This window comes from Aphis gossypii, unplaced genomic scaffold (genome assembly GCF_020184175.1).
Source record: "Aphis gossypii isolate Hap1 unplaced genomic scaffold, ASM2018417v2 Contig00349, whole genome shotgun sequence".
Taxonomy (NCBI): Eukaryota; Metazoa; Arthropoda; class Insecta; order Hemiptera; family Aphididae; genus Aphis; species Aphis gossypii.
The window spans coordinates 29345-56340 of record NW_026083076.1 but is presented as its reverse complement, the minus strand read 5'-3'; the positions used below and the strand labels follow the sequence as shown (position 1 = coordinate 56340).

Below are 26996 nucleotides of genomic sequence, written 5' to 3'. Positions count from 1 at the left end.
TTTAGAACATTACAATACATTTATAATTGTGACTTGTGAGTGCGTGCAATTTAGGTGAAGCCTTAGTCTAGTGTTCGAACACCGGTCACCGAACGGATCAGGATGACAGGACGATACGATAAGAAAACTATTTTTAACTGTACAGTGTACAATGTTACTTTTTTCCCAGTATTTCTACAATAACACTAACCTAACCTAATAATATTCGTTTTATATATTCGGTATTTATTTTTACTCGCACATCGCACAGTCGTTAACAGATTATAATAATAATATTATTCAATCATTCGAACCGATCGAGCGCGTACTGTTATTTACTACCCACCCATACACGAATGTTACAGTGCCTATTTATTATTATTTGTCAAATTACTTTCTTTATTAAATATTTAAGTACTACCTAGTGCCTACATCTTTTAAACAGACATGGAACATCAAGGATTTATTTATGATAATAACGGAAAAAGTAAAGGAATTACGTAAGTAAACAATTTTAATATGTAAAATACATTTTAATTTTAATACTATAGGTACCTATTATTTTTCAAATTGTATTCATAAAACCAAAATTAATTAGTTACATAATCTACATAATCTTATTAGTATATACCGCAGTAGCCAGTTGGTATTCCACTGACTAAAAATAAAAAAGTCACTGTGTTACCTACCTATTAAGTTTATTGTATTTAATATATTTTGGCTAATCAAATTATTTTGTATTTGCAGTTATTATAAATGTGCCAAATCCAACAATTTCTTTTGCCCAGGCACGGCAAAGAAGAATGTGGATGGTTCAATTGTGCAATTAAAAGCACATACTACCCATGGAAGATCCAATAATGATAATCGGAACTTGGTAAAAATATTCAGAAATAAATTGAAGGAACGGGCTATGAATGAAAATATTTCTTTAAGATCAATATATGATGATGAATCTGAAAGGTAGGTTATCAAAATAAATATGAATGTAACAGCCTTAGGTATTTAGCCATTTAGATACCATTATTTGTGCCTCGTTTCCTATAAATTTTACCTAATCATAATTTTTTGCTGTTACAGGCAACCTATTGCTGCTGCATTGTATCCATGGCCAACTGCTGACAGCACCATGCGTACCTTTAGAAGGAATTCATTACCAAGTCTTCCACAGTCACTGCAAGAGTTGGCAAACAAATTTGAAAATGGTGAACTACATAGGTTTCAGTGCTGTGATTCAGATATATTTCAGGGCTGTGTCACCGATAGTGATGGTAATATTATGTCTATATTAAATTATTAAATTAAAAAATGTTTTATTAGTACATCTATATCACTATATCAGTATTATAGACTTTTATACATTTTAAATTTTAAATGAGTAAATACCGATATCAAATGTTATTTTTTTTTATTTATTGTAATATGTCAAATGAGCTACTTAAAATGAGCCATAAAAAATCCAACAAAAATTAGTTAAATTGGTTTAGTGTTGGAGAATTGGGGGGCCCCGTACAGACTTTTATTCTATTAACCTATAAATAAATGTATAAATAAATGAATTCTTTAATTAAAATAACTTATTATTAATTTATGACTAGGAAAACAAAACTTAATATTAGCTTGCCGGCAGCTCATACAAGTAGTATTGGAAAATAATATAATTGAGGTCCATGCCGATGCTACCTTTAAAGTTGTACCGGTGAACATGGGTAATCAGCTACTTAGCATTCATTGTATGATAGGAAATTTCGTAAGTTATTTTCTTTAATTTAATCATATTATTTACTTTAAAAATTGTTATGTTATTAAGCTATTACATTTATGTTTTTTAGTCTATTCCAATAGCATATGCTTTAATGGAAGCCAAATCCAGAAATTCCTATCAATGTGTTATTAGTTTTATGAAGACTAATTTGTTTCCACATCTTGTACCGGAAACAATCATAACTGATTATGAGACTGCATTAAGAGATACATTATTGTCCCTGGGTACTGAAAATACAAGGGTTGTGGGATGCTGGTTCCACCACAACCAGGTAAGGAATTTATTTTTATTTTATAGGTCAAGTGGGGCACACGGAAATGAAATTATTTTTGGTTAAAATAAATAGGTACTATTTAACCATACAGAAATGCGTCTAACATTTCAATCAAAAGTAAAAATAGTTGATTACTTTAAGATAAAAAAAATATTCGAAATTACATAAATAAATTCATTCACCCCATACTTTTGAAGTAAATGAAAATAACTATTTCCAACTGCAAGTGTTGTACTGAACTCACATAAGGGGTAAATTAAATAGTTCTTTTGCAGCAATCATTATATTATTTCACATGTTCAAAACCTAAAAATTTCCATTTGCCCCAAATACTGTGTGGGGTAAATGAAAATAAAAGTATAATTGACAATGTTTTATGCCTGGGGTAAATTAAAATTTGTATGAATTACATAAAATACAATTTCATTAATCAAATAAATAGGTATTATCCATGATACCAAATTCCATAATCACTACTAATTAATTTTAAATAATATTTTTTTCCATTTACTCCAATTTCCATTTACCCCACTTGACCCCATATTATAATATATTTGTATATTGTATCTTTACTAATATTAGTAAAACAATTAACCTAGGGTAAACTTAAGGTAACCTATGTACCTACCTATTTGGTATTGAGGAGTATCCGCTGGACTGTAAATATGAAACTCTAATTTTTTCTACTTTTTTGAAAAAATAAAATAATTTCATGTTAGGACAATCCATGTAGATAATGTGAAGTTTCGAATTGCGTTACATGATACGTAATATGTTCCAATGACCAATATTTCATACAACAATAATATAGAAATGTATAGTTTATTATCATAGTTCAGTGGCAGTACCTATATATTTTTTCAAATATCTTCTTTGCTTATATTTTACTTTATTATGTGTAGGCTGTTTGGAAGAAAATGAAAGCTATGAACCATCTACATACTATAAATAGTAATGATCATGCATTAAAATGCCTTAAAATGTTAATGTGCTTACCACTTTTACCAGCTGACAAAATGGAACAAGGATTTCAACTTATTAAATTATTTGCTACTAATCATAATGTGCAAATAAATGATTTTTTTAACTACTACCAAAGGTAAATATTAGTATAAATATTATTATTTGTATTAATAATATAATCGTTATGTGTTTTTAGATATTGGTTGCGGAGCGTTGGAACAAACATCGTGTCAGTAAATGGGTTGCCAAGAAGGACAAACAATAATGTGGAGAGTTTTCACAATTCATTAAGATGTACATTTTCTGTTACACACCCAAATCTATGGCTTTTTCTTGGTAAGTTTTATATTATTTATATTGAACTGAATATATAGGTTAGGTATTCATAATTCATTTCATGTAATGAATATAGGTAGTACTCGATACAGTATTGCTGATCCCCCCCCCCCCAAACAAGCCCTACCAAAATATTAATCACCCCTGCTCCACTTCGCCGTCTCTGGATTTTTTTCAGTACATTCGATCTTAGTCTGAGCTTAAAGATAATATCTGATCATAATAGTATCATTGTAGATTTATAACTGCATCAATAATAACAGCACTCTGATAACAATATTTTATTCATTTTTGTATCTTAGGCTTCTTTAATCAGATCTCGTAATTTATAAGTTATAATTAATACCAGATTTTATAATTTTATAACAATGATAATATTATATATTATTAGTATCTTTTATCGATTCATTTTTTAATTTTGTTATGGAAAGATATACTTTTTGTAATGTAATTAATAAAAATTAATAATAATAAATTATTAAATATTATTTTATTTATACTTTTAGGTGAATTGTGTAAGCTTAATAAAAATTACCATAGAGCACATTCGCAGTTGGCTAATGGTCTCCAGCCAACCAGAAATTTAAAGTCGAAGTATTTAATAAACTCAAGACGAATAAAAATAGCATCCGAACAACTTGATGCAGGTGTTATAAGTGTCTGGAACTTTTTAGTAAAGTGCACATATGTTTGTTCGTCTTATGAACAAAGGAAGCGATTATGGGCTATTGGAATGGGTGATCAGAATCAGCCATCAGATGATGACAATATTGTGAATGAAATTGATGAAGAAGTTGTTGAGGAGGAGACTGGTCAACATACTGAAAATGGAACACCATGTATGATTTGTTTGGTGACTATGCCTGGGGAAAATACCAGTCAATTTATAGTGTTACCATGTGGCCATGCTTGGGTTTGTGGAATTTGTAAGGACAGGTTAAATAATGAATACCTTATACGCTGTCCAATGTGCCGTGCTGATGTTGAACGATTTCAGAGAATTTTTATTAACTAAACATATTATTATTTTTAATTTTTTTTTGTATTACTTACTAATGGCATATGTTAATTTATATATTTATAATATAATCTAAGAAAATATTATATATTTTGTAAGTCAATAATTCAAATTGACAAACTAAATTGAAATAAATAAGCTTAATCAACATTATTCATTATTTCTATTATATATAACTACGAATATATTTTTAGTTATATTTCATATATTTACCAAAATAACCCATAACCATAGGCATACATTATATTATGTCAAGTTAGGAAGAAAAAAAATACACTTATTGAATTAATTGACGATATTCCTTCTAATCACTGATTACAATGGAAAATAGGAAATGTTTGGACACAAAATCAGCTGTATCGTTAATATTTAAATTGTAACTATCTATATTGGGACCCAAGAAAAACCATTTTTTAATTCAGATTTGAAAAAATAAATAACTTCTCGTTGGAAATATTATCGACATACAAGGAATAAATTTTAATAAGCTTTGTTTCATAATTTCTGAAGTTCAATAATAAAATAATTTATTTTTATTGATGGTAAAAATTTGTAAGATTATCTTAAAACAGCATTAAAATAGATTTATAATATTAGGTTATCATCATTAACTATTAAATAAACGTAAATAATAAAATATAATTATAATTGTATTTGGATGTTTGGATATTATGTGTTATTAAAAGAATGGTCCAACAGATTTTGACTGGTTTATAATGATTATTATTTTATTCAGTTGTAACAACCCAAATAATCATGTCAAAAATTAACATGACAATATTGTCCCATACATAATAATCTCAAAAAGTTGAAAATTACTATGTTGCTAAAAATGTATAAAATGTTCAATTTTTTTAGTTAAGGATTGAAAATTTAACTCATTAGTTTCTCATTAATGGTTCATACTGTAACTAAAAAATCTTAAAAATATTTACATATACACTTTTCTTTTATAGAATATAAATTCAAATTTGGACGAAATTAGGGAAAAATTATTTAAGGGAAGAATAACATTTTTGTTATTTTGTTGTGATTTAAAAATATTAGTCGGTAGTTGAAACTTTTATAATATATTTTATACGCACAATGACATTTTAAAATGCAATTTTTTTGGCAAAAATTAATAATAACCTACTGTATTGCTAATGTAAAATAAATTACTTTGATAGCTCACTTTATTTCTAAGATACTTAAAAAGACAAACAGTAGGCAACACCTGTACAGTTGTACATACGAGTGTACCTTTTAATTTAGTAAGTCTCTGTAATGCACGATACCATTGATTACCTACCTATCACCTATTTGATAAATTTGATTTCAATGATAAATCATTGCAAACGAAAAGCCATTCTGAGCGAAGACGGTGTGTTTGCCTAATTGTATGATATATTTATATTGCTCTGGCCTATTAATTTTTTTTATTTCAATTCGACAAAGCTAATAATCAGGGCTAGGATTTATATACAACGGCATGTTTTTTTTTTGCGACTTCTGATTATTGATTTTGTCAGTAATGTCCACGAATCACCTCATGATGAGATAAATGGTGGTATTTTTATTTTGCATGTTTTTGCATATTTTGGATGAAATGCATATCATTGCATATTATATTGAATAAAATTAATATTACTGCATATTTTGATTATAAGAATGCGAAAATTGCATGTTTTATATTATATTTCATAAAACTTTATTTTATTGTCAAACATAAATTTTATTTTTATAAATACAATCCTATGATACAATAGGTATGAGATAAAAGATTGAATAGTTTGACATTCATTTTCGAAAATTTAAAAACATTTGTGGTCGTAGCATGTAACACACGTAGTGAATGTGAATTATAAATCTTATTTCTAAATTATTTTTTTTATTTTTTTTATCAATTATATAATATTAAGACAAACAGACAATCACTGATGTATTTCAACAAATAAATATTTTTTTTGTAACTACATTTTGTGTTTATCAATTATCTTATAACAATTGAAATGCATATTTTGCATATACCGGTAAATAAAATGCATATATTACCATTTTTTATTGCAAACAATCCTAGCCCTGCTAATAGTATATTACAATTTGAACTTACAGTATATACTATAAGAGTTAATTACCCCCTCTCTTTATGCAACCTTTTGGTGAGAGGGGGGCTCCTATCATAAATATTATACAGAAACAGATTTGGTTATCTATCAAAGTAAATTATTTTAATTTTACTAAGTAATACGGTGGGTTGAATAGAAATTGAAAAAATAAAACTTATGAGAAACCTTGTGTTACGTTTTCAAATCTTAGGCATGAATTTTAAAAATGGTATGTCTCTTTTACAACAAACAATTTTCAAGTTTTCGTGAATTTGACGAATTTTGTAAATTTTTAATTTTATTGTTTATTAATTATAATAAATATTGTGACTAGGAAGGTAAATATTTTTGATATTTAATTTAATTGCGTTAAGTAAAAATTAAGAGGAATCTCGTATTATATTTTCAAGATGATTATTACTGAGCATAATGTTTTTGTCGAGATTTATAGAATTTGTGTTCGGATGACAAAATTAATTAATGGAATTCAAAAAAATAGTAAATATTTATTTGAATAAATTTAAATTACCATAGTGTGGCGTGTGTGTGTTTAAGTGCCCCCCGGGTGGTCTGGACCTGAAGTTTACTGCATTGGGTACCTACTGAATAATTAATCACAATTAGGTTCCTACCTTCGTATGAAGTTAGGTGAGGTTAATAATGGTTGAACATTTTTAGATACATATGTATTTATAAAGTTGTATTTAACTTTTATATTTACACTCTAATATTTATTGGTTAAACTTAAACCACTATGGACTTTGTACAGTGACTGCGTAAGCATACTCATCCCATTTTGAACCCGGCATAAGTTAAAGGAATAATTTGTGAAAGGGGACGCTTTTTAACCGCCGTCAGAGGTAGTGGACTACTCTCCCGTGTGCATCTTAGGCAGGGGCACCCAGAAGGTTACAAAATACTGCAACTGCGTGTACTCTCGATGGTGGTTGGTGTAACTGGTATCACTGGGGATATTTATAATATTATACATTATGGTTTATAATAATTTATTTCCGTGAAAATATTTTTTTTAATTAAAAAAAAAAAGGGTAGGTGGTAACTTTTTAACTGTATTTGCTCTCAAAATGCTCTCTGTGCGCCAGTGATTCTGTAATATATTTCCAACCTTATTTCAAATTAAATTATTTTTAAAGTTTTAGTTTTAAACTTTAAAGTAGGTACACAGTAGGTACACCATATTCTTAATTATTGTATACGTCCGATATCCGAAAATGTTAGGCACCATTGAATCATACTAAATTCCAGATATTTACAATCCGGAATATTACGTTCCGTGGTTTTATATTCCGGAATTTTACGATCCGAGAAATTACATTCCAGATTATTATGTTCCGTAGTTTTACATGGGAGGCGTTCAAAATCCCGACAATGATAATCCCGAATGGTCAATAACCCGACACCAAAATCCCGACAAATCAAAATCCCGACAGTCTTAAACGCCGACAGTTCAAAATCCCGACAGCCTAAAAGGCCGATAGTTCAAAATACCGACAAAATAATATAGTTTTATCTTATCTTATAAAAGTTTAATCTAGTACCTATATTATCTAAAACGCTCAATTATTTGTCCTGAGTCTGAGTGAACGATTGAACATTTCAAACACAAACGTATTTTGGTGTGTAAATTGTAAAGTTGTATCTACCTTTGTTCTGTTCTTAAATATAATTTAGGAGTTTTTTTATTATGAGTGAAATATGTCAAATTGTCCCATCTCAAAAAGGAAATGCCAAAATATGTGTCAAGGGATATTTAATGACAAAAGACAAGAATCGAGAGGACATATATTACTGGTGCTGCGAAAAAAGAAAATCAATGGCCTGCACAGGTAATTTTTGAAAGACAAATTAAATTTTTATAGATTTTATAAATTCAAATTCAAATTCCAAAAATAGATACGTATACGAAGAATAACGATTTTAATTAATATGTTGTAATTTAAAAAATTATTCATGGGTATTTGACAATATACACGTTATGGACGTTTATGTTTGTGAACATTTCTTATCGATATTACCGTATCGATAAATAATTACGATATGAAATAAAGTGATTTACGTGTACCGTGTACGTTATTATTTCGAGTACATTTTCATTATGTGGTACCGTTTATCCAATAAATATATATAATATAATATAATAACTAGGGCTCGGATTTATATGTAAATATATATTTTTACTGTAACTTGATAAATTAATTTAGGTAAGTAATAAATTCGTTTCAAGGGATTTCCAATAAAATAACTATATTTTATTTACATATTATATTTTCATGAGTACATATTTTTTAATAGTTCCATTTTTTCCTTCGTATTTCGACAATTTGTTCATTTACAAATTTTAATAATTATTAATTATATAAGTACGACTGTATTTTTTAATACAGACAATTTCTCAAAAGTACAAAATACTCGTAGTAATAAAATAATACCTACCAATTATTAAAAACTAAACATTCAGGTTGCACTATAATTTCATTTTTAACAAATACATAATAGTCGTTTTATTTAATTCATTTCAGTTCAGACAGTTCAGTTAATATTCAACCATCATTCATTTGAAACTAAAATGTGCAAAAATAAATTTTTATTTTTATTAAATAAAACTATATAATAACTAAAAAGTAATAACGATACGTTAGTACCTATATAATAGGTAGTTGAAAATGATAATTTCTGATTTCATAAACACTATGCAATATTATCGAATGGTCGTGAATTAATAATTATTAATAATTTAAATAATAATAAATAATACAATTTTAAAATTAAAATAAAATAATGAATAAGTTATTAATAATAATTAATAAGTTTCATTTGGGAAATAATATTATGTTAATTGATAAAAACAATTGAAGTAATAATTAAAAATTATTTTTAATTTTTGCGTTTCATTCATAGGACGTGCAACCACTATACTTATCAATGAAAAACATATATTACGTAAATTTTCTGATCACAATCACGCACCTGAAGCAGCTAGGGTTGATGTATGTACTACTCTTAGCAATTTAAAAGATCAAGCACGAACTACCAATGACCAACCCTGCCAAATTATTCAAAGTTGCGTTACAAATATGCCAAGTACTGCTCATCCATACATGCCAAATAGGAATGCTCTACGGCAACAAATAAAGCGTGTTAGAAGGGAAAATACGCCATCTCAACCTCAATCATTAGAAGATCTAATAATTCCCGATTCACTAAAAACTACAATTGGTGGGGAGTTATAAAAATAATATTCATCGACTGTCGCATGCTCGTTATTTAATTATGGATGATACTTTTTGGACAGTCCCGACAATATTTAGACAGCTATATACCATACATGCACCTGTAGGGGGAGAAAATTTTCAAATTTTACCACTAGCATATGCTTTAATGTCATCAAAATCTGAAACCCTATATACACGTCTTTTTCAAGACTTAATTGATTTTTGCGAAGATAATGGCGGGCAACTAAATCCATATTGGATAATGACTGATTTTGAACAAGCAGCAATAAAGGCATCAAAAGCAGAGTTTCCTAATGTGAAAAACAAGGCATGTTTTTTTCATTTATCCCAAAGTACTTGGAGAAAAATTCAATCATCTGGCTTGGTGAATTTATATGGTACAAACGAAGATTTCAGTTTGAAAATAAGACAAATGCTTGCCCTGGCTTTTATTTCACCTGACAATATACCTGCAGCATTTGATGAACTTAAAGCGACATTTCCTCCTGAAGCTGAAGAAGTTGTTCAATGGTTTGAAGATAATTATGTCCATGGCCGGATTCGTCGACGAAACCAAAGAAATGGTACTATTATACGCACAGACCCACTTTTTCCACCCAAACTTTGGTCTGTGTCAGAATTAATGGACCATGGAATTCCTAGAACGCAAAATATTGTAGAAGCTTGGCATCGACGTTGGTCAACTTTGGTTGGTAAACCTCATGTTGGAGTATATACAATGATCGAGGAGCTTCAGAAGGAACAACAGAGAGTTGACTTAGAAATTGAAAGTATTAATCGCGGAGAACCAAAACCAAAACAGAAGAAACAAATAATTGACAGAGAGAAAAGAATAATGACGGTATACAAAGATAGATCAAATAGGAGTGTCTTAGATTTTTTACGGGGTTTGGCTCACAATATATCGATGTAGTTTTATACTTTTTTTTGTTCAATGACAATCGGCGGTCACATATGCCGAATATATTATTATAAAATTATCAAATAATGATTGACGAATATAAATAGTGTAAATATAATGTAACTGTAATGTAATGTGTTTAATTGTATAATAATAATTTTAATAATGAGTTTTTAAATAAAATTGTCGAATATAAACATGATAATATTATGTAAATATATTTGGTCGGTATTGTGATTTTAAACTGTTGGTATTGTGATTTGTCGAGATTTTAAATTGTCGGTATTGTGATTTGTCGAGATATGGTTTGTCGGGATTTTAAACTGTCGGTATTGTGATTTGTCGAGGTATGGTTTGTCGGGATTTTACATGTCGGGATTACAATAGTCGGGATTTCGACCCAGACCCGTTTTACATTCCGGGTTATTTAGTTTCCGGACTTTTACCGTTACGGGCTTTTAAATTCCGTAATATTACTTTCTGGGGTTTTAAATTCCGTAATATTACGTTCCGGGGTATTACGTTCCGGGATTTTACCTTCCGGTAAATAACGGTCCGGGATTTTACATTCCGGAATTTTACGTTCCGGAATATTACGGTCCGGGATATTAAATTCCGGGATTGTACTTTCCGTATTTTTTCTTTCCGGACTATTGTAGCCCCCCGATTCTACAAAGCACTGCTTGAAACAAAATATAAATCCTGAAGCTGTTAAGGAACCTGGAATTAAAAAAATAACGAAACAAGTACAATTTTATTCAACAAAGAAAAACCGCCGCCTATTAACTACATTAAACATGTCTCTTCCTACATCAAATGAAAAGATTAATATTGTGCAAGGGCTTTTGCATGCCAGCGAGGATATTGAAAATATTCACACCAATTTTGACCATAATTACATATAGTTAATGTTTTAGTACTTGACGTATACTTATCTTATTTGTTTTATTTTCAATTTACCTTCATTTTAAACACGTATAGTTACCTATTCGTTAAGTTTTTATTTAGAACCAGTAGGTAGTTTGTTAAGTTATTATTTTATTTACATAATTTTCAATTTTATTGATTTTTTGATTGTCTTACACAAATAATAGTAATACATTTTAAGGTACAATATATTTTCTTTTTGTTAATTTTAACTATGTCATTAAGCCCACAATATAAACAATGTATACATGTTTGGCTCCAAGAATATTCAAAAAATATAAATAATTTTTGTATTATATAATATAATTTCGGTTATTCCTAAAATCGCACTGACCCATCAGTAAGATCTTTATAGTTGCGACTTGGATACAGTGCTGCAATTAGGTTTTGTGGAACCCTGGTGAGAATCATTTTATGGGGCCTATGTAGTTGTATAATAAAATCCTAGATACCTAGATGTTTTTTACACTATTGCTTCTACTTGGGCTGTTAGAACCAGACTTTACAATTAATGAACTTGTTTTTGTTAGCTTATGATTTAAACACTATTTACAATTAAAAACCAGCAAGTAAGAAATAAATTGATCATCTACTTTTTCAAATTTAATATTTAGTGATGCAACGTGCTCTGATACTTATATTAAATATAATATATAAATTACATTCTGTAACCGACAATAACAACAACGCTAGGGGGCATAACAAACATCCCTATAATTATGCTAAGGGTGAGCAGTTAAGCAAGTAATGATCGAGTATAGACCAACAATTTGGGACCTAAAATGAAAGGTAAAAGATAACTAATCAAAAGGTATCATCACACGTATGCTTTCTACCCGCTAGAAATAATGGCTATATGATTGCTATTTGGTGAAATGTGTGGATGCGTAATTACCACCCGGTAGAATAAACTAGGTACGTAATTACCCACCCGGTAGAAGATTATAGACACATAATTGACTCACGACGTTGCGCGAATGACGCAATGCGTGGGAAGAAGCGGATGCAGGTGCAGATGACCATCAGGGACCAGAAGGTACCGCGGGAGTCCCTGTATGATATATAAGGGGGCCCAGATTAGGCACATTTCAGACGTGATCCACCAGAGTTAGAGCAAGCACCTTCACGTCACCCAGTTTAATACTTTATGTCTCCTGGACTTAGAATATTTTTCACAGTTTAATTTATTAAATCAATTGGACTTAGAATATTTTCCGAATAAAAACACTTAGAAATATTTCGATGGTTATATTTCTTACGACTACATCCATTCCATAATACATCTTTCAATTGCTTGTACGTGGCACGTTACAGTGATAACAATCTTATGATGATAATGACTATCAATAACAATAGCTGTGATAACTGCTCCGAAAAACTAGCTCACGTTGCTGTCGCGATCCTCTCGTCGGGTTATAAGTTATAATCTGATCATGTAAAATTAAACAATAAGCTGCAGTTTTCTCAGGAATAACCGTATCCGTTTCAAATTCTACTCGTGGGTCTATGGTCGATGCTTTTACGTTATATTTCTGATGCGATAAATCGACAACGACGATTGGAACATATGTTTGAAAAATATTTTTTGATAAACAATGGTTCAGAATAATCTCTCTCGTAATACGATTTTTGAAAGTCTGTATAGGCTTTATACAGTAAGCTGATGGTATTATTTTTAAAATCAGCACGAAAGTCTTCATATGGAAACACTTCAGAATTTAAGTGTACCTTAAGATTTTTTAGTTGGCAGTGGTCAAAGCGCCTATCGTCGTTTTCTATATTTTTTTTTCTATCTGTTTGTAATCCAAACAAAATAAATCTAGGTTTTTCAAGCAAGCTGCTAGACTTTATCGTCCATGAATGTGGAGTATTTCATGGTAGTACAGGATATTCACATAAATCCCAGGTTCTGAACGCACATGATAACGTTTTAAGTGAATCTATCCCTTTCAACAGTTTTAATTTTTCTTTATCATTAACTCTGATTATAGGCATCTTCCATATCACTTTAATCAATTCAATCGTAATTTTTTTATTTTTTCAACGTTTTCGGGGCTTCCGGTTTGCGTCATACGTAATGCGTCTAAATCGGTAGACGAGCGATTTAAAATCAGTTGTTGATTGCAATTTAATAATATTTTTTTATAATCTTCGCAAAATCCGCATAAATGTTTTAGAGGTATTGTTGTAACGTGTCCGCTTCAGCACTCGAAATAGAATTAGATGTATAATAAAAATACACAATTGTTTGTATTATTCAAAGTATTTATTTATTAAAACATAACAAACGTCTGTTCTGGATTTAGAAGTACATAGGTACTCTCGTCGTCTCTCGAATTCGACTCCTCGAGTTTGTCTAACACTTTCCTATTTATGCTATTCGGAGTCACCTTATTATGATGACGTCCGTACGATCTCAAGGTGTACTCTATTTCTAGTCATCACCTTTGACCTGCGCACACGCTTTCCTATAATATGGACTTTTAACAAAGTCAACGAATTTCAGTACATACATACTTCTACATATTACTTATATACTAATAATAAGGATTATTACATTCCTCCATCCCTAGAATGAAATTATATTTTGATACAATAAGAACTTAAATACTATGCCTAAATTCTAAAACAATTATAGTTTCATACAAAAATTTTTTTTTTTATATAAATCAGTTACTCTGGTTGCGTCAAAATGTACAGGGTTATAATCGCGTAATGGTTCCGGAGGTGATGTTGAAACAATACAATATTTTTTTAACATGCTACAAACAAATAAGATTATAAACAAAATTACAATGCTATAAAACATATAGTTATAATTTTTGTGTACCTCGTGTACAGATTGTTTTGTAATTTGATAATCAATATCTTTATTTATGTCATCCAAAGAACTAGATATAGAATTCAAATCGTGTAGTTTTTCAATTTTTCCCATATTTTTAAATGATGGTAACTAAACGTAGCATCCTGCTTTAATTTTAGATCAACCGTAATTTTTTTTGTTTCCGGTATTATATTATCTACTAATTGCGAATTTTGCACCGATGTAACTGGTTGCAATATATTTTGGCTTGCATACCCTTTACATTGTTCTTCGATTGTTAATAACCCTGTTCCTATTAGCTCTATATTTTCTGACCTTTCGTCTACCCCACATGTTAGTACTAAATTCTCGTGTACTACGGTATAGATCCACGTGTTCTTAAATTCTAATTTATGAAATATACTTCCATATAACTCAAAATATAAATATTTACACATTTGCGTTTTTTCCTTTTGTTTCGTAAATAACGCCATTTCACAGTTAGTATTTGCATTTTTAGAATGTATAGGTTGTACAGCATAACAGATAAAGTAATTAACTAATATTTTACATGAGTTTAATTGTTGTGGTGTAAAGGTCGTAAAATATTCATTAGAAGGACTTATCGCAATATAATCATACGTATTTTGTACGTACGCGAACTGTTTGTTTTTAATGTTAATCGGCATCGGAATTATATTATACAAAATAAAATTCTGTTGATCTAATGGTCTCTTAATATTAAACATCAGTAATTGATTATGATACACAACACTGACCTCTGATAATTGATACAAGTTATATGGGTCAATATTATCAATATCAATCGGTAACGATGTACCTTTAGGTAATGATAATTTAATTTTTTTCATGCTTTCATGTAATGCCTCGATAGATAAAACTCCCGCATGTATTTGACCTGCCCTGGCTAAATTAATCATTTCCAATATATAATTGGTCTCGAATGCATACTGACCTAATAATAAATTTAATAACAAATATGAATCTTGTATTCGTGTTTTATGATCTACCTCAATTGTTTTATTTATTACCTGATCCGATAAATTTCTTATATCTGCAATCACTCAGGACTTTATTTTGAAAATAAAGGATCCGTCAGGATCATAAACACACAATGGACACTTTTGACATATGTTAATTTAACAATTTATAACGAACGCGAGAAAATTTTTGATACATATTAGATAGTACAAAACAATATTGCTTGGAAAACGAATTAATACCATAGTAGGTGTAAAATGAGAGTTCTAGATCTCCTCCCCCCCTTAAATTTTACATGTAAAAGGATAGGTATGGCCTGTATAGGCAACAACTACACAGCTCCTCCCAAACTTGTATTAATTACTCAATATAGGCAACCCGCAACACGCATAAACCCAACACCATCACCAGATCCTACACGTAACCGGTATATATTTTATACCTTCTCCTTCAAACCCCTTACCTTTTGAAGAAAAATAATGTATATAATATTCTGATTGTGACTAAATATGACACCTGACCATCAAATATTTTTCCCCTTCCCAATCAATTATATTTCTTCCCCTTTTATTTACACACACACACACACACACACATAACATATTTACCATCACATACATACTAAAAGCAGTACACACACAGATTACATAAGTAATCTTACATCACACATACACAACAATCAAACATATTATATATAGTTAACATATCGATACCTATTTTATTCATTTACGAATAAGTACCTAGCTAAATCATACGTTATGCATAGGAATGTTTCACACACACACACACACACACACACACACACACACACACACACACATACACACACACATAACAGCTTCACATACATTAAACCTTTTCAGACATACATTGTCCATAACAAACCCATAATGAGGGATGTGGTATCCCTGTCACCAAGTCCGTTCCAAATACAAACATGTACAGACCTGCAGAGTCATATTCGAGTATTGTCGGTGAATAAAAAAGTAGTGCATGAAGCAAAATGAAATCAGTCCATGTACTACCCTTCAAGTGTCAAATCGTGTTAATTCAGAGTTCCTAAGTTCCTAACTATTTCATACTGTTATTTAAAGTACAATTTTTTTATAATTCATTACCCATATATTCGTTGAAGGGTACAGTCTTGTTTCGCGTTGTGTATGCGATAAAGCCTTTACATTGATCAAAAATCTACATAGACATGCCAAGTCACACGAATCACCCACTAAAATCGTATGCAGTATTTGCTCAGAAATATTCACGCGAAGAGATAACCTCATCAGACATAAAAAAGAAAAACATCGTAAGTTTTTTTTTTCACAATAAAAATTTACAAATTTATTAGATAAAATATTCATAATCAAATTAATAATAAATAATACTATTTTCATTTTCAAATATTATAATCCAACAACAACAACCAACCATAACCAAGCGAGAAATTCAAGATTTGTTTAAACCAGCTGAACAAATTTACGATTATGATGGTAAATATATTATTCATAACTTTATATATAACATAGGTTCTTATTTTATTTTATAAAAAATAGAACAATTAATAAAATATACAAAGTCGTATAAAATCATGGAAAACATATAATAATTTAGATAAAATCCTGATAAATCCCATAATTATAGTTAATCCCGTTAAGATGATGTATATATATATATATATATATGTTGAAAATGTTCATAAAATTGTTCAATAATTTTGATAAATTTTCATGTAGTAATATATTAATTGATAATATTTCCATACGATTATTATCACAACGCTATTAAAACATACATAAATAATTTTAATTTATTATATTTTTAAGTATAAACAGATATTTTAATAAATATATTTGATCATATTATACATAATATATAATAATATATATATATATATATATATATATATATGAATATCTTATTTTTTATGAAAAACATATATACATTTAATATATAATACCAATAAAAACATAAATAGACATACTATTTATCTAAAGATCTTAATAAACCATTACGAACACCAGCCTATATTACTGTTACTATTATTTCATGTTATACAAAAGAACGTTGTATATTATTACTATAACTGAGGTCTATATAATATTTGTTTTTGCTATATAATATATATACATGTAAGTAATAATAGATAATATACCTACTTCATTTTATTAATGTATATTTTTAAAAATCGTATTTTCCATATGATAACACTCACACAATATTTTATTTTTAAATTCTTTATTTTTCTTCAGGTATTTTTACTAAAAACGTTTATATTTCTAACAACAATTTATCTTTTCTTTCTCATTAATACAATTTTAATTTTTTTTCAGTTCAATCTCGCAATGGTCATAAGCGCTCATATCATAAGGAAAATTCAAACGAAGCGGCAAATGCTAAAAAAGCACGTTTACTTCTTGTACAGTCTCCCGGCTTTATTATTATTATTATTTTTTTTTTTTTTTTAACCCAAAAGAGACTAACCTAACTCAACCCATCTGAAACTTTATAACTGTTCAAAAATTCGTGCTCTTCTCTAATTATAATATTATAGACACTTTTATATAATACTTTTTTTGATATTGAGATGTTCTTTTTGTAGGTACCTACCTACCATCTATGAGCTTTCCATGTACCATAGGGTTAGGTTAGGTTTAACAGAATATATATAAAATATAATATATAGGTACCTACTATTTTTAACGAAATTATAACATATATGTATGTTTTAATCTACAATAATGATACTTATATGTTCGTGTTATGCATATGGTGTAGTCATGTATAGTTAAATATCATACGAGACATTTATCATCTAATGAAGCTGAGAATTACTAATTTTAATAATGTGTGATGAAAATTGTCCATGTTTTTGTCGAAATTATTAAATATTTATAACTTTTTGTATTGAAGTATGCAAGAATGATGATTTAATACGTGGATTTTTTAGTAAAAATTATTATATAAAAAATATTTATTTAAGAAGAAAAAATGGTTTTAAATAGTCTCTGGGTATTTTTGTAAAATTCATACGTTACCTATGCCAAGCAAGTTAACCTATAAATTATTGGTAATAGTTAACTAATTATGGTTTATGGTGTGTATACTACTGTAAAATTAAAAAATGATAATAATTTACTCTGAATAAGTTTTCATTAAATATATGATGAAGAATACACTAGTTTCAATGAAACTATGGGGGTTTATGTATGTTGCATGGTCTTTAGGACATTTCGACTTATGTAATAATATAATATGTATTATTTATATGTGTATTCATTGAAATTTATGATAGTATTACATGATTTTATCTAAATTATGATATTTTTAGTTTTTACATGATTTTATAAGAAATTTAGCAAAATGTGTTGATGTTTATATGAAAGTATTTATTTATTTTTGTCAATTAGGTATTATGTGAAGATGATTATGATGATGATGGTATTAATCGGTTGTGTGTGTGTGTGTGTGTGTGTGTGTGTGTGTGTGTGTGTGTGTATGATCGTTCAATATGCTATACATTTAACGCTGATGAATTCTAGAATTTCTATTTTTAATAAGGAATGATAAAAATTACCTATATTTTTACGTATTTTTCTACTTACCTATGTATGATGATTTTTTTCTTTGTTATTAATTCAGATTTCAGAGATAAAATATAAAGAATAACACATGTGAGAAAAGGAAACAATGTAACAAAAATACTAAAAAGATTCGAATTAGGATAAGTGACTTTATTACAAACAATTTAATATCTATAGAGATATTTTACAAAATAATCAACTAATTAATATTAATAGAGACATTTCACCTTATTTTAAAAATGAGTTTGATTTCTATCTAATCTTACTATACTTTAAAAAATATTTAAAAAAATAATCTTTACAAAAATATATATAATATATAATATATGGAAATAATTTATAGAAAAAATATTTACAAAAATTCAATAAGTATAAAAATGTATACAGAAGTATTTACAAAGAAATAATTTATAGTAAAATATATTTACAAAAAAAAAATTATATTACAGGCATAATCTTTACAAAAATATATACAGGAGTATTTACAAAAAACTAACTATCTAGTTCTGCTTCGAGTTCCTCCCTATAAAATTCAAAATTATTAATTAAAAATAATTAAAATATATATATATATTTATATACTCACTCTATAGAATAGTGTCCATGAGCTAGGGTGTGTACTTTGTCTTCAAGTATAACCCTTTTATCATCAAAACTGTTATAAGTTAATTTATCGGATTTGATGGTCTTTAATTTGTGCTTGAATGAACGGATAGAGACGTTTGACGTTGTTACTTCCAAACTGGTATCACCAAACAAACATCGTTTATGATCTTGAAAAGTCATGTGGTTTCTAACAACATGTCCACGGATTCCTTTTGCTTTGATTTTCTCCTTATCTTCTAAAATGTAAGCGTAGGACTTTGCACGGAGAGCACAAAACTCTCTCATAATACGTCCATCGGTTTCATCAGAAAATAGCCCAGGAATCTTCTTTCTCTCAGCAATGTAACACGGGTGGTCACGGGGTAGATTTGCAGTATCCATTCGATTCAACAAGTTTGGATTGTTCAACAGATCATTGTAAAAATCATCAGTTTGAATATAGTATACCAATGAATCTAAAATAATAAATTAATAAAAATACTAATTTACCTGTATCTGTATACATGAGCTCAATTTTATCATCATAATGTTTCTGCATTACGTTATAGTGATAGTCATACATTAAATACTTGGAAATTTCCAGCACTGCAAAACCTGATAAAAATTTAAAATATTAATATAACAATAAAAATTAAAATAAATGTAATTTACCTATATAAATAGGTTTACAAAAATCAATGATTTTGTTTTCTAATGCAACTGCATTTAGAGTTTCATTGTATGTGGTACAGTGTTTGAATGTTGACTGATTTATCAGTTTTTGTAAACGACGATCACTAGACACCAGTTCCATTTTTATTCTTTTCCGTATAGACTCCATGGTTTTCCCAAAAACCGCATTATTTAAAAGTTTGAAAAAGTCTTTCTCAAAGTCATTTGCTGCTTTTTTTCGCATCTCTGTGTTTAGTGCTATGTATGGAGCCAGCCATGGTGATTGATTAAACTGAACTCTATGAACCTATAATAAAAAATAATTATATTATAAATGTAAAATAAAAACATTTATACATTTACTTTTTCAACTATGAGTCCATTGGCTATAGCTTGCTGAAGGTTTCGGTAATGAATAATATAGTTTTTTTTCGACTGAAGTGTTGCCATAAGTTTTTTAACTTTTGAACCAGCTGGGATACCGTTTTGAGGAAGGAAAGGTAAGTCGTTGTGTTTATCATGGAGTTCTTTCGGATAAGTAATGTCAACTTCATATATCCGTCCGATGGGTGATGTATCGTTCAAATCATTCAGCCCTTCTAGTTTAGGTTCAACCCACTTAAAACCACCATAGGGCATGTGTTGTGACATTGCCCAACCGTACAGATTATTACCTAAAAAAATAAATTAATATTAAAAAATAATAAAATATATGTATATGTATACTTACAATCTTGATAAATTAACCATGATTTGGACTTTGTTGGATCATAATCTAGGGTCTTTTCATTATTAGCTTTAGCATACCTCATACTTGCTTGTGTCAAACCGCCTCGAATTCCTATAATAAATTTATATATATTATATATGTAAATTTTTATATATAATTATTATTATTACCCTTTTCAATCATCAGGAGCATATTATACTCAGTGAGTAACTCTAATTTGACTCTGGTATATTTTAACATACAATCAAAGGAGAATCCTGGTGCTGTATAGTAAAAAGATGGGTCCAAACAGTATGTGGTTAAACATAGGTCTCTGAAGTTCTCAAACACGTCAGCCAACAATAAAACATCAATTTTCAGATATAGATCACTGTATTCACCCAAAGTCTTGCAACCAAAGTGACTCCAAACAGTTTTTGCATGTTCATAATCTTCTTCTTGTATATGTGATTCTGTTAGTGTACTGTAGAAATCTGCTTTCTCTGGTAAATGGGTTTGCTCCAGCTTGTTCCAACCATCCGTATACTCATAAGGGTAAACACCTTTACGAGTAACGAGTGGCAAGTCTGCGGCATTAAAATGTTTAGCTGTTTCTCTAAACTTTTCGAACCCTGGTGTTAATAAATTTTCCGAGAGTGTTGATAAACTTGAAGCCAAATCTTAATGTGTCGATGAACCGTATTGAAAAGTTATTGGAAACGTGTTTTGAAAATGAGATGAATTTTTCTTCACTGTTTGGTATAACAGAATTTTTTTCACATCGAGACCGAGTTCAGTTACAATAAAATGTGCATCATAATTAGATAAATTGTGAAAAAAACATGGTACAAAATTTGGTGTTTGAAGCTTGAGGTTGCAGGTATTACACAATGTTTGTCGAAATTTACCCGATAAGTGACAGTGATCAGCAACTTTATGGTTTCCCACAGAGAAACCGTTTTTACATAAATTACATGTCTTACATAAATTATGTGCTTGTTGTTGTTCTGCAGTAAAGGTTATTGGTATGTTGGTTTGTAGTAATTTTTCAATGTTTTCTGCTATTTCAACGATACTCTTCACAAAATGTTCACCCACATTCTGATTATCTTCATCGCCACAAAAAATTATAGGTGAAGTTGGAATATTAAATTGTTCAAGCAGTTCTGCGGGAACTTCGTTATTTGCTTTAACCATAAAACCATAACTCATGGCCTCGTGTTTTTGAATAGCTTTTGTATTGTTCCCACATTTTTCATCGGATTTTCTTAGTAGTGCTTCAAAATCAGCATATATAACTATCGGATGTCGTTGAGTTTTTTTCCATGCGTCGAATTCTAACATCGATCCAGGAGCAGGCATTCGAGGTAAAATTGGTTTATGTGTTACGCATATTAACTTGTGTTCTTCAAATCGTATGCGCTCATTTAATTCGTATTTATTAATATTTAGAGGTTCGAACGATGTAAAGCATCGTTTACAAAATACAGCACGTCCATTATGTCGGGTTTTCTGTGATCGCACAAGTCGGGAAAAATTAGAGATGTAGGTAAAATGAGAATTTTCATCATCGGTTATTAGTAACAAGTCGAAATGATCTGTTTTTTCTTCATCTACCACCTTCAGTGGAAACACTTCATATTTTGGAAATTTTTGCGGTGGTTGGAAATGTTTTTCAAGTCCGTAAACATTGACAGTTACATTAGGATTATTTTTTTCAAAAATGTTAACCTGATGTAATTTTGTTGGGAACGTGAGATCAGAAAAATTATATTTTTCTTCGTGCGTTGTATAATTTTCAGCCACTTGATTTTTGTTATTTCCCGAAACGTGTTTTGCTAATATAGCCACTTGAAACACTGTTGGTCTGAGTTTTGCGGGTTGATTACAGCTTTTTTCTTTTCGATGAAGTCCGGTAACGGAGTATAAGAGGAAGCGCTCATAGGCGTATATTTATATACGCCTAATAATAATCCGTCAATACACTGTAGCGTATAACCACTTCCCTTGCTAAAATATTCGTCTTGCTCAGCCATTAATTTTATAATGCCTTCTTCAACAATTTCCCGTACACTAGTTTTGGAAAAAATTGGTCTGGCTGAGGTCTTAAATGAACGGTTCTCTGTTGAATTATCAACATTCGGAATATTGTATGTAGCTTCCAGCTTTAAATTAAACTTGATCGGATGTTTAGACGCTTGTGATTTTAGTAACTCGACTAATTCAGATTTAATCGAATTAAAAAATTCAATATAGTTTTGAATATTTTCGAAATTTTTCACGTAATACCATACGACTTTTCTATTTGCAGAAGACGAAATTTCGATAAAGCCGGGAGACTGTACAAGAAGTAAACGTGCTTTTTTAGCATTTGCCGCTTCGTTTGAATTTTCCTTATGATATGAGCGCTTATGACCATTGCGAGATTGAACTGAAAAAAAATTAAAATTGTATTAATGAGAAAGAAAAGATAAATTGTTGTTAGAAATATAAACGTTTTTAGTAAAAATACCTGAAGAAAAATAAAGAATTTAAAAATAAAATATTGGTGATGTGTTTATCATATGGAAAATACGATTTTTAAAAATATACATTAATAAAATGAAGTAGGTATATTATCTATTATTACTTACATGTATATATATATATATAGCAAAAACAAATATTATATAGACCTCAGTTATAGTAATAATATACAACGTTCTTTTGTATAACATGAAATAATAGTAACAGTAATATAGGCTGGTGTTCGTAATGGTTTATTAAGATCTTTAGATAAATAGTATGTCTATTTATGTTTTTATTGGTATTATATATTAAATGTATATATGTTTTTCATAAAAAATAAGATATTCATATATATATATATATATATTATATATATATATATTATTATATATTATGTATAATATGATCAAATATATTTATTAAAATATCTGTTTATACTTAAAAATATAATAAATTAAAATTATTTATGTATGTTTTAATAGCGTTGTGATAATAATCGTATGGAAATATTATCAATTAATATATTACTACATGAAAATTTATCAAAATTATTGAACAATTTTATGAACATTTTCAACATATATATATATATATATATACATCATCTTAACGGGATTAACTATAATTATGGGATTTATCAGGATTTTATCTAAATTATTATATGTTTTCCATGATTTTATACGACTTTGTATATTTTATTAATTGTTCTATTTTTTATAAAATAAAATAAGAACCTATGTTATATATATAAAGTTATGAATAATATATTTACCATCATAATCGTAAATTTGTTCAGCTGGTTTAAACAAATCTTGAATTTCTCGCTTGGTTATGGTTGGTTGTTGTTGTTGGATTATAATATTTGAACCTGAAAATAGTATTATTTATTATTAATTTGATTATGAATATTTTATCTAATAAATTTGTAAATTTTTATTGTGAAAAAAAAAACTTACGATGTTTTTCTTTTTTATGTCTGATGAGGTTATCTCTTCGCGTGAATATTTCTGAGCAAATACTGCATACGATTTTAGTGGGTGATTCGTGTGACTTGGCATGTCTATGTAGATTTTTGATCAATGTAAAGGCTTTATCGCATACACAACGCGAAACAAGACTGTACCCTTCAACGAATATATGGGTAATGAACTAACTTGCGAACAAATAGCCGAAATCATGACTAATGACGAATCAGCCGATGAACTTAGTGATTTTGATAGTTTTTCTGATGAATCCAACTGTGAAAACTTAGGACAAGAAATTAGGAAACAGCTAGTATCTAAATTGACCAAAAATAACGGATCAAGTACTATTGTTTCCTCAAATTCTGTTAGTGACGTAAGTTTTACACCAACAAATGTATTGGATAAAAAACAAAGTAATGATGTAGTTGATAATACACTCGGTCTCGGCTATAATGATTGTTCTAATCCCGAAGATCCGTATTTATATTCAAGTTCTCCAGAAATTTCTATTTCGGATGACTTAGATCTAAATTCATTTGACATAGAAAATATGGAAGTTGTTTTTGATGACAATTTTGTTGTTTATCCACATACATCAACTCAAAACACTAATACAAGTGAAAGTACTGTAGTAAATAATAACTGTAGTTTTGATATTAATTATGTTCATCCAAATATTGAACAAAACTTTGTGATATCGAGCCCAGAACCGACAGTTAGTACTAAAAAACGTAAAATACCCGTTTCTACAAAAAAACAAATTTCAAATAAAAATACTCGATTATCTGACGGTACACAATTTTCGGGACTTTGGAATTTCAATGAAAATATGTTACCTAGTTATTGCCCAAATATTTTGAATTTTGATAGCTCACATTCTGGAGTTAATAACGACCTAATTAATAATGTACCATCAGAAAATTTAGAAATATATATTTTCAAACACATATTTGATGAAGACTTGGTTCAACATATTGTTGATGAGACGAATAAGTTCTACCATTTTCTAGTAAACAATACAGTTTTATCAAAACATTCTAAGCTTGGTAAATGGAAAGATACGAATTTAAACGAAATGTATATTTTTTTTTCTCTTATGTTATTAATGCCACATGTTAAAAAAAATAATATTAAAGATTATTGGTCTACTTCGGTTTTATTATTCACACCAATTTTCGGGAAAATTATGACTCAGGATAGGTTCCTATTATTATTGAGAGTCCTTCATTTCAATGACAATCGTAACCAGATACCTGGAGATAGATTATTTAAAATTAAAATAATTGTCGAGTCCCTACGAAAAAAGTTTAGTTCCACATACCAGCCTCATCAAAAAGTGTGTGTTGACGAAAGTATCGTTGAATGGAAAGGCCCACTTCAATTTAAACAATACATTCCCTCTAAACGGCATCGCTTTGGCATAAAGTTATTCGTTCTATGCGATTGCAAATCTGGTTTCGTTCTTGATTTTTTAATTTATACTGGTGATAATAGTCATATAACTATAAATGAAACATTAAAGCTATCTGGTTCAGTTATATCGACTTTAATGGAGGACTACGTAAATAAAGGCCACATAATTTATATGGATAACTGGTACTCATCTCCAACATTATTTGAGTATTTATTGAAAAAAGATACTGGAGCATGTGGTACGGTTAAAAATACAAGAAAAGGGATGCCTAGTTTTCCTAATAAATTAAACGTTGGTGAATGTGTTTCTGCTATATCAACAAATCCTAGTATGATGTGCTGTAAGTGGAAAGACAAAAGGGATGAACATATGTTATCCACAGTCCATAAACCCCTAATGAAAAAAACAAATAAAATAGATAAACATGAAAACAATATACTTAAACCCGACTGTGTAATTGATTACAATGCAAACATGGGTTTGGTTGATAAGTCAGATATGCAGATTTCATTCAATACGACTTCGAGGAAATCCATAAAATGGTATAAAAAAATTTTTTTTCATTTACTGGATATATGTGTACTAAATTCTGGAATAGTATGTAGTATTATAGAAAAAAAAACTTTGAAATTGCCAGAATTTAGATTAAAATTAATTGAGCAAATATTACATGCTCATATTTTATCTAATGATATAATATCACCTAGTCGTGTAGGACGAAAACCAAAGGACGATTTACCGCTTAGACTTAACGCTCGTCATTTCCCTTCAAGAATTAATAATGGAGAAGTTAAAAAAAAAATTTCCAGAAGGTGTCATGTCCATTCTAATACATAATTAAATCCCCAATCACGAAAAGATACATCTTATGAATGTAATGAATGTGACAAACCTTTATGTTTAGAACCTTGTTTCAAGGACTACCATACCAAATTACACTACTAAGTAACCAAATAAATAGTTACCAAAATACAGAGAAGACTAAATATGTACTTAGAATACTAATGTGATTTATTTTTATTAATTTTAGCTTTTTATTTGTTAAATATATTATTTTAGAATAATATGAACTAAGAAATAATTATTTATGTCATTATGCCATACATTTTAAAATTTTTTACATTTAAAAAACTAAAGTAATTCATTTTGATTTTTACTATTTTATACAAGTTGATTGTTTTATTTTATCATACATTTTAATTTTTTTTAAATTTTTTATTGTTATGTTAATTTTAAAAAACTAAAGTTATTCATTT

At 28.8% G+C, this 26996-nt stretch overlaps 3 protein-coding genes across 3 annotated transcripts; 1 reads left to right on the top strand and 2 right to left on the bottom strand.

Moving 5' to 3' along the window:
• Nucleotides 1-426: 426 nt before the first annotated feature.
• LOC114131712 (uncharacterized) lies at nt 427-4371 on the top strand. The gene is made up of 8 exons (XM_027997007.2): nt 427-479; nt 727-942; nt 1060-1250; nt 1578-1729; nt 1812-2015; nt 2921-3117; nt 3178-3317; nt 3824-4371. Exons 1-8 carry the CDS (start codon nt 427-429, stop codon nt 4330-4332), a joined length of 1662 nt encoding a protein of 553 aa, XP_027852808.2. The 3' UTR covers nt 4333-4371.
• Nucleotides 4372-19336: 14965 nt separating this feature from the next.
• On the bottom strand, nt 19337-20291 carry LOC126553867 (uncharacterized). Its single transcript, XM_050208980.1, has 4 exons — nt 20145-20291; nt 19983-20087; nt 19474-19948; nt 19337-19410 (listed from the first exon to the last, which is right to left on the bottom strand). The coding sequence occupies exons 1-4, from the start codon at nt 20284-20286 to the stop codon at nt 19380-19382; spliced, it is 753 nt and encodes a 250-aa protein (XP_050064937.1). The 5' UTR covers nt 20287-20291; the 3' UTR covers nt 19337-19379.
• Nucleotides 20292-20495: 204 nt separating this feature from the next.
• On the bottom strand, nt 20496-21506 carry LOC126553866 (uncharacterized). The gene is made up of 3 exons (XM_050208979.1): nt 21045-21506; nt 20875-20985; nt 20496-20818 (listed from the first exon to the last, which is right to left on the bottom strand). Exons 1-3 carry the CDS (start codon nt 21112-21114, stop codon nt 20496-20498), a joined length of 504 nt encoding a protein of 167 aa, XP_050064936.1. The 5' UTR covers nt 21115-21506.
• Nucleotides 21507-26996: the final 5490 nt, after the last annotated feature.